This window comes from Paroedura picta, chromosome 10 (assembly GCF_049243985.1).
Source record: "Paroedura picta isolate Pp20150507F chromosome 10, Ppicta_v3.0, whole genome shotgun sequence".
NCBI classification, from domain to species: Eukaryota; Metazoa; Chordata; class Lepidosauria; order Squamata; family Gekkonidae; genus Paroedura; species Paroedura picta.
The window spans coordinates 15,064,857-15,074,679 of NC_135378.1; the positions used below are offsets into that span (position 1 = coordinate 15,064,857).

At 47.1% G+C, this 9,823-nt stretch overlaps 1 protein-coding gene across 5 annotated transcripts in view; it reads right to left on the reverse strand.

Annotated features, from left to right (window-relative positions):
- The window catches only part of LCORL (ligand dependent nuclear receptor corepressor like), a 91,968-nt gene extending 83,226 nt beyond the window's left edge, over window positions 1–8,742 (reverse strand). For 4 of the 5 annotated variants that reach the window (XM_077301448.1, XM_077301444.1, XM_077301447.1 and 1 more), the window contains exon 1: window positions 8,585–8,742. In XM_077301448.1, coding sequence (XP_077157563.1) covers window positions 8,585–8,726 — 142 coding nt within the window. In that variant the 5' untranslated portion in view covers window positions 8,727–8,742. The remainder of the gene's footprint in view (window positions 1–8,584) is intronic. The other variant, XM_077301445.1, reaches the window with a different exon arrangement.
- Window positions 8,743–9,823: the final 1,081 nt, after the last annotated feature.

A 9,823-nucleotide genomic window follows, 5' to 3' on the forward strand; every position in this document is an offset into this window, starting at 1 on the left:
CTCAGGGCAGTGTACTTAGAACCAGTAAAAACAGAATGTACATTAAACTACTATAACAATTGAGACCAGAACATAATAATCCTTTCAGTTAATAGGCAACAGCAACATAACTTTGAAACATGAGTAACTGTAACAATGGAAAAGGTGAAGATTGTCAGCCTGGGGCAGTGGGGCTGGCTGACAGGGATGGAGCTGGCTGCAGGAGGCCCTCCGTCACTGGTCTTCAGCCAAACGCCTGACGCCTGACAGAAGAGCTCCGTTTTGCAGGCCCCATGGAACTGTTTAAGTTCTGTTAAAGCCCTGATCTCATTGGGGAGCTTGTTCCACCAGGTTGGAGGTACAATGGAAAAACCCTTGGCTCTTGTAAAGGCCTGGCAGACTTCTTGGGTCCAGGATTTCCAATCTGTTATAGTGAATGGAACATAAGACTCTTCATGGGGTATAGACAAGCAGACGGTCCTTGAGTTACGCAGGACCCAGATCGCATATGGCTTTGAAGACGACAACCAGTACCTTAAACCTGATCCAGTAGTCAACTGTTAGCCAGTGTAGCTGAAGGATTGGGGTAGTGTGACTTTCTCCATGGTCTTCAGGTAAGGATGTGAGCAGCTGCATTCTGGACCAGTTTTAATTTCCAGAACAGGGATATGGGAAGGCCTGCATAGAGTGTATTATGGCACAATAGAGTTCATTATGACACAACTTGGAAGATTTGAGCAACTTGAAGATTTTAGTCTTGCAGCTCTTGCATTTAATACTTTCGTTTAGGGGGACCCAACATGGCGCACATGGGCACCATGGTGTCTGCTGACACTTTCTGTGCAGGCCACCATGTTTTTAGACAGTGGGTGGGACCACCTTCTGACCAGAAGTGCAGATTTTTTAATAATGCTGCTTTGGAAACAGTTGCCACTGCAGACAACTAAGAGCAACTTTCAAGATCCCTAAAAGTATAGCCAGCTATCATTCTTGCTCATTAAATTTATTTAATTTCCCTCAAACTAATGCAACTCAACAAGAGAGCTTATAATTGTACCAAATATCAACACTTCCTACACATTTAAGAAGCCACCTACATAAAAATCAAACAGTTTTATAATAGTGATGTACAAAGATGTCCTTCAGTTTATGTTGCTGTAAGATTTTTTCATTCAATGACAGACATGGACAGGTGTTCCCAATTATTTATGCATCAATCAACTGATTAAAAAACAATATATATGCATTTTAAACAATTTACAGGGGAAAATATCTCAAAATGAAAAAAAGAAAGGAATTAAAAATGGGGAGATTTTTGTACTGAACCCAGAGAGATGAAAAAATTGACAGTATCTCTGGTTTGACTGAATATCCCCCCACTGAAAGCTGCTTTGGGGAATGTGAACTGTGCTGCAGGTGTCAATTTTTGCATTTCTAAACTCTTGCCTATTTTGTCCAGCTATACACCAGAACATCAATTCATGTACATAGTGCCTTGTAACAGGCAAACATGCACATAAGGGTCAACTACAAAAGGAAAACAATATGGTTACCAATGGCAGTCTTCCCTTCTCCAAACACCAGAAATGGGGGATGAGGTAGGATAACACCTGCCTAGCTACATCCATACTAATTGTTATCAACCAGGATTTTGATATTTAATGGTCTCAGCTCCATGTTTTCTAGCTTGCTTCAGCCAGCTGGCCATGCTGCACAGCATCAAAATAACACTAGTAGGACTTGTAGGAGCAGGCATGCTTTCTGAGTTAATATTGTAGTACTCAATGACAAGAAGCAGAGATGAAATTCGCAAAAGGGGAAAATGGGATGCTGCAGAATCCTGTGCAGCAGAAAACAAAAAGTAACAAAGTGGTACAGAGGGAAAATGGAGTAGCTATGAGTCCATGGACAGCTGTCCTATGTAGATGACATCCATCTCTATTTTCAACAGAATAAAGTGAGGCAGTAACATGCTAGATGAGGGGTAGTATCCCAAAACTCAGTCCAGGTAGAAATTGGAAATTTTGGCAAATAAAGATCAGGTGAGGATTGCAGAGTTGATCTGTTTTGGATGGGGTTACTCTAACCCTTAAGGCAGTGGTTCTCAACCTTCCTAATGCCACGACCCTTTAACACAGTTCCTCATGTTGTGGTGACCTCCTCAACCATAAAATGATGCGTTCTTTTACACAAATTAAACCATATACCAATGGCGTGAAGATCCATTGTTCAGGATTGTATATAAATTATTTCCCCCACGGGGTTTCTCAGTTCAGTCCTGTCCCTTGTCCCACCATGCCGATCTTGCTCTTTACTGCTGGTCCAGACAGACGAACGCTCTATCTCAATCTACCCTGCAAGGCTGTTGTGTGGATGGTGCCCTCCTTGGCCAAGCTGCTTGCCCTGCCGCGAGCCTTGTGAAAGAGTCGTTCGATCCCCAAAGGGGTCCCTACCCTCAGGTTGAGAACCACTGCCTTAAGGTGTGGGTTCACAGTTGGAGGAATATGCTATGTAGATCTGAGGCTAAAGTGTGAGGCAGTTATCTCCTCTGTGGCATGAAAACTGTAATACCTATAACAAACTCGGTTTGGTTTATTAGCTGCAGCTCTTCATCAATGGCATATTCTGGCTGCAGTAATCTACATACTGATTATATCCAGCCTGGACAATTGCAATCTATGGTGAGCTGCCTCATAGAAGAAAAAGAAGAGTTGGTTCTTATATGCCACTTTTCTCTACCCAAAGGAGGCTCAAAGCAGCTTACAGTCGCCTTCCCTTTCCTCTCCCCACAACAGACACTCTGTGAGGGAGGTGGGGCTGAGAGAACCCTGATATTACTGCTTGGTCAGAACATTTTCATCAGTGCCCTGGCGAGCCCAAGGTCACCCAGCTGGCTGCATGCAGGGGCGTGCAGAATCAAACGTGCCATGCCAGATTAGATGTCCGCACTCCTAACCACTACACCAAACTGGCTCTCATAAAAGCAATAGCCAGATTACTTGCTGGTGTTAGCTAGAGAGGACATATTACGTTAGCGCTGAGATGAGATATCAGCACTAGTTTCCAGTTTGCTTCTGAACACCATTACACATTCTGGTATAGAATTTTAGCCCAGCGTATCTGAAGAACCTTTCTCCCATGTTCACCAGTTGAGATCTTCATAAGAGTCCCTGTTCTGCATGCCGCCAACACTGAAGTGGGTGAACATCAGGCAGACAGAACTTTTACTGTCAAACTGCCTGGTTAATGAAGAATGAATTAAAAAGTAAAAAATGCAGCAAGACTTTCTGTGGTTACCACAGTTCACAAAAATGTAAGAGTGCCCTTGGTGTATATGAAATTTTACACTGGAAAGTAACAGGCACTATTTGGAAATGTGACCTGACCTCAACACTCTGGTCCTCTCCAGTGGCTTACAGAAACATCCAATGTCATCTCTCCCTCACAGACTGCTGTTGCCTAAGTTGTCACACCGCATGCCTCAGGACTTCTATACCCCACACAATTTGTTAGGGATTCTTTGAAAGGAATGTTGGTAACAGGAAGACCAGGTACCTGAAAAATAGCTTTCTGATGCTGGCTTTTATTTTTTCTCTCACAATGCATGACATTTGTCATTTTGATTGGTAAACATGCCATCTTTTTGCTCCAAAGGGTGTTTAAGGTGTCTAAAAGGCATTACTATAATACAGTACAAGTTTAAACAAGAAACAGTGGCATTAAAAACTAGGTAGTCCCAAGAAAATTAAATATGATATAATTGGAAGATTTCTGCTTCCTTTGAAGAAAGCAGTCTCAAGGCTCAACATGAAACCCATATGCTCTATAGAGCAGCGGATCGCAAACCCCGGTCCGGTGACCAGTACCAGTCCATAGATCAGTCAGTACCAGGCTGCGGCTCCTCCTTGTCCTCCTCCCCAGCTGCTGCCTCAGGGGCTGCCCTGCCACTCTGCTGCCTGCTCACCTTTGGTGCTCTCCAGCTGCCACCATGGCTGGGGCTCCCCCTCGGCATGGCACTGCACAGCTGTTGCTGGCAGTACCCCCCAGCGGGAGGCAGGAAGTCAGGGGCGCCAGCGGGAAAGAAAGTGAAGCAGGGGCTCAAGCGGCAGCGATGTCCCTTGGCAAAAGACTACCCCGCCCCCCCCCCCGAGCCTCAGTAAAATTGTCAAGCGTTGACCGGTCCCCGGTGACAAAAAGGTTGGGGACCACTGAGTATATCCCAGATTCTTCTGCCAGCATAAAGGCTTTCCTTGGGAGATGTCAAGATTGTAGGCATAAGTTTGAGAATACTGTCTAAGGATTTACATATCATATCATATCATATCACTCATAAACTGTACATATCTGTATAACAAGTTCTCAACATCTGTTCTTTGAAAATGTTTTGTTGCTTACCATCGTTACTTCTGATCATGCAGTTTCCTCCGACCAACTGCAAGGTTTACTTTTTAAAGAAAACTTTATTGTAATTTGCAGCATATTAGTGAATGTGATTACTTGGTGCATTAACATGCAAGATCAAGTAATCCTTTAAAAATACTTTGGTAACACTACTTACATGTTCACTGTATGTAGATCCACACGTGAGCTACAGAATGTCTAAACACCAGCAGTTAGCAAAGAAAGGCCTTGCCTGAGTTACTTCAAATGTATATGGTCACTTGGAGATACAGTAGCTTCATATCATATCAAACGACGTATTGTTTACAGATATACTGAATGAAAATAGGGAAAATGAATAACTAACAGGATAGATTTTGCCCACATCTCACTAACCAAGAGAGATATGTCTTATTCAGAAACTATCTAGATGAGAACAAGCACTATTTCTCAGCTCCCAAGAACATCACTTTCAAGGCATTTTTCCTGGTTCATGGAGAAATAAAGCCCAAGTTATTTATGCTCTTTACAGACTCAATACTTACACAGTAGATTATGCAAGCTGAAAACCAGGATTTCTACCCTTATCCCTTAGCCTGTTGTGCAAACATTTATTTTATTTATTTACATTATTTATAGTCCACCTTCATCACTGGGACTCAAGGCAGATTAGACAGAGTGAGTCAGTACAATCAACAAGATTCAATAAACAATGAAATAGGATGTGTTGTAGAACCAATCACAAATCTAAAAGAACCCCGAACTAACGGCAAGTGTTAACATGCACATTAAATGATGGGAGCTTGCATAGTAACCAGTTTACCATAAGCTATGCCAGCTAGTATAATGTTTGGTCCAGTATAACCCCGGGGCTCCTAAGAGAGTCAGCAGGTGTCAGATGAACTTCCTCAAAAGTGGGGATCAAAATCTCCCCCCAAACCTCTGAATTTCCAACCAGCATTATTTCCATCCTTCCACAATTTAGCTATTTAACCACTGCAGCAATTAAGATCTTCTAGTGCATCACCAAGAGATTTGGGTGAAAATATATATAGCTGTGTATCTTCTTTACATTGATGACAGCAAACCCCCAAACTAGGAACGATTAGGCCTAAGGCCTATACATAAAGATTCAAAAGCATGGGGTATAGCAGTGGTCCCCAACCCCCGGTCTGGGAACCGGGACTGGTCCGTAGATCAGTCAGTACCAGGCCGCGGCTCCTCCTCATCCTCCTCCCGAGCTGTTGCCTTGGGGGCTACCCTGCCACTCTGCTGCTGGCTCACCTTTGGTGGTCTCCAGCGGCCGCCATGGCTGGGGCTCCCCCTCGGCGTGGCACTGTGCAGCTGCTGCTGGTAGTGCCCACCAGCGGGTGGCGGGAAGATAGGGACGCCGGCGGGAAAGCAAGTGGAGCAGGGGCTCAGGCGGCAGTGGTGTCCCTCGGCAAAAGACTACCCTCCCCCCCCCAGGTCTCAGTAAAACTGTCAAGCGTTGACTGGTTCCCGGTGATAAAAAGGTTGGGGACCACTGGGTTATAGAATTACAAATTACACCTGGTCTCAAAAGGCAATTCTTTGGGTTCAATCCACAAGGAATTATTTGAACCAGTCCAACATACACAATTTCTGATAACTACTTTTGCCTTGCTTCAACAAGATGGCACAGTCCACTGTATGAAAGGAAGCAGATAAATCTAATAGGGGCAACAATGACAGAGGTCATCAACTAAAGTCACCAGGGTGGATAACTGCCTCTTTGAGTGGTCAAGGAAAGGTGCCATCAGTTAGTGATCAATCTATAACAGATACTAAGGATTTGCTGAAGTGATATTTACATGATTTTAGAAGTCAATATAGGAAACGGTCCAGGGCACATAAAGTGGCCTTCATCAATCCCAGGAGTTTGTCAACATCCACCATGAAAACTGGGTGCAAGTGGTCCATAAATAGAACAGGCAATGTGTTGTGCAGTTCTTCCAGTGGACTTATGTTACAGTCAGAATCTGGATGAGAGTGTATTTTTGATAATTAATGAGTAAAAAACTCCACAAAAAGTATCACAGCTAAATGTCTGGTTCAAGTATGTAAATCATAATAATGCAAGTCCCTTTACCTGTCACAAAAGCACACTGTAGAATTAAGAGCACTGCTTCTTTTCTAACATGGAAGGAACTGAAGGAGCCCCCAACCAAACCTGCTACCACAGAAGAGTGTGACTGAAGGCAACTAAGCCCCCTGACTCCATAACCAACACACCTTACACAATTTGAACAAATTCATCCACCAACTCTACCCAATGTGCACATTCTAAACCGTGAATGAATAGAAACTCATTTTGAGATTTTTGTTTGCTAACTACAGAACAATATCGGTCTTATAAAATTTAAAAAATTAAGAATTCATCCAGCTCTTGATGCCTGACAGTCAGGTGCAAAAAAGAAATCTCAACTGTTTGTAACTGTCTCCCCTGACAGAACACATCAACAATACAGCCTGAAGGTAATCCAATACCCATCATTGCAGCTGGGCATGATTATATCTATCCTCTAAAAAATAGGCAACAGGGTGCCCCAGAAGTCTGAAGAGGTTTTTTTTAAGGTAAAAAGTATGCTGAAATCCTAAACTTTCATAAAAGAAAGCTCCCAAACTATATGTGGATAAAATCAAGATTACCAAGGAGCTAAATAGATTGCTTGATTCATACCATAATCAGCAGTCTAGAAATTCAGCACACTGCAGATGCTTAAATGCCGGCACAAACCATTGTACGACACTGCTAAAGTGAGTCAAAACAATCTTCATCCTGCTCTTCTTCTGGCAAAGGGGTGCATGTTGACAGAGGCAGGGTCATGCCAAGATCCTCCAGTGTGCAAGGCAGAAAATCTAAATGGTATTATCCTCTCCCCACTTCCAGCACCCCTCGAGGGACAGGTCACAATTCATAGTAAAGGTCTTCTGCACCACCCAGTGAAATTAAGAAGGAACTTTGTGCATTCTGTTTCAATGGGGCTTGCTCAGAATAACTTCCTGATAATTTGAGCCTTCTGGCACCTTTAAGACAACACAGTTTAATGCTGGGGAGAAGCTTTCATTTGCATGCACCCCTTTAAAGTGTCAGAGGCAATGTGCATGCACACAAAAGCTTACCCCCTTTATTTAACTTCGTTGCTCTCAAAGGTGTCACCGGACTCAAACTCTGGCTTCAGACCAACACTGCTACTCACTTAAATCTTCCTGACGATTTATTCTCAATGGCAGGGGTAGTCAAACTGCGTCCCTCCAGATGTCCATGGACTACAATTCGCTGCATTTGCTGGCAGGGGCTCATGGGAATTGTAGTCCATGGACATCTGGAGGGCCGCAGTTTGACTACCCCTGATCTATAGGGCCACAACGATCTGCCTAAATTACTCTCCATTAACGGTGTCGCCACACACACACACACCCCAAGCGGCGAATTGCCAACCTCAACGGGAGAGATGCCAGAAGAGACCACCCGCCTCCCTACTCTATGGAAATCCGGGCCGGCGTCTCCCCCCTCGGCGGCCGCTTCACGCCATCCCCCAAGATCCGGTCCTCAAGCAGCAGCGCGCGGCCCCCTTGCACGAGCTGGGAAAGAAAGTTATTTTAAAACTTTGCAAAAGGGGGGGCCGGGCGCGAGGGAGGGGTGAGGGGCCCGCGAGCCCGACCTGCACCAGATGAATGCCGCCGGGCGCAGGACGGCCCAGGAGGTCGGCGGGGGGCGAGGAGGAGGAGGGGAGGGAGGGGGGACGGGCGCGAGAACCGCCGTCGTTATGGCAACGCCGCGAGAGAGGCGCGCGGTCAGGCCGGCGCAAGGGAGGGAGGGGAGGAGGGAGGGGAGAAGAGGGGGGGAACTTCAAATCCCAACCGTCAACGCACGAGCGGCTTCCCCTCTTAAAGGCGCCGGCGGCCGGGAAGACCCCGCCGCGCTCGGGCCAGACGCTGCCCGCACAAAAGGCACGGCCGCCGCTGCCATGCCGGCTTCGGAGGCGCCCGGGCGAAGGGGGACACACGCCGCCCCCGAGACAGGCGCGCCTCGCCCGGGGAGAGCGTCCCCTCAGAGCCCCTATAATTAAGCTGGGGGGGAGGGGGCGACGGGGGGGGGGGAAATCCCTGCTCTGCTCTGCTCTGCTCCCCTTCCCATCTCATCCCCGGCCGCCGCCGCCGCTTCTCCTCCGCTCGCCCGCCCGCCCGCCGCCTCTCTTACCCACACAGTGCATGAGCCGGTGCCGCCAGGAGTCGAGTTCGCGGCGGACGCCCCTGCGCTCCGCCGTGCAGCGGGGGCTCCGGCACTGCGAGGCCGCGGGAGCGGGAGCCGCGGCGGCCATTCTGTCTGTTCCCTTTTCCATCTGCCTCTGACCTCACGCCCGCTCATTTGCATACGGGCGCGCGCGCGCCGCCCCTGCGCCCGCCCCCCTGGCGCCCGCCCCGCCCACCCCGCCGGAACGGGTCCCTCAGCGGCAGAGGCGAGGCGAGGCGAGTGTGGTGCTCGCCGCCGCCTTTTCCACGCCTGGGGAGAAAAGGAGGCCGAGGCCGGGCGGCGGCAGCGGGTGTTCGGCACGGGCGGCAAGACACATCGGCGAACCTATTGTAAGGAAGGGCTCCCCTGGGGGACTACGAAACCCAGAAGGCTCCGCGCCGCATCCACGGGCCGCCTGCACGCTTAACTGACCGCGATGCATGCTGGGAGTAGTAGTTTCCGGGCCTTCCGCTCGGCCAAGTTCTCCAAAGGAGGGAAATTTCCTAGGCAGGGCTTTTTTTGTGGCGCGGCGCGAGGGGGGTGGTGTAAAGAAAATTAACTAATTAAGAGCTACAGAGAGGTCGTTAATTCGCCCAATCGATGGCTGGATAGAGAGTTGGGTATTCTTAGTGTTTCAAGTTTTAGAATTTTAATACGTAATTAATAAAGGATCGGTGTAGTTATAATGTGTTGTAAACCGCCTCGAGGCTAATGGGAGAGCGGCCGTCTAGAAACATCATTATCATTATGTAAATGGATCAGCACCATCCACAACCCAGAGCTTATGTGGGGGAAATTGTGACCTGCGAGATCCTGGGAGGACAGAACTAATTGCATATATACTCACTCTCTCTGTCTCTCTCTGTGTGTGTATATGTGTGTGTATACATATACATACATACACACACAGACAGATAGATAGATAGAAAAGTTTTCTCATTCATTTCTGTCAATGACTTCCTCTTTTAGTTCATGGTCATCCCTGTGTCGGCTTTGATCGTGTCGAGCCAGCGGATCCTTTGGCGACCACGTTTCCTTTTGCCCCTGACCATTCCAAGCATTAATGATTTTTCTAGCGAGTTTGATCGCATGATGTGTCCAAAGTAAGCGAGCTTTAGCTGTAATATCTTCCCTTCTAATGACGTAGTTGGTTTGCTCCTTTCTAAAACTGTCTTGTTGGTAACTTTGGCTGTCCATGGGATTCGC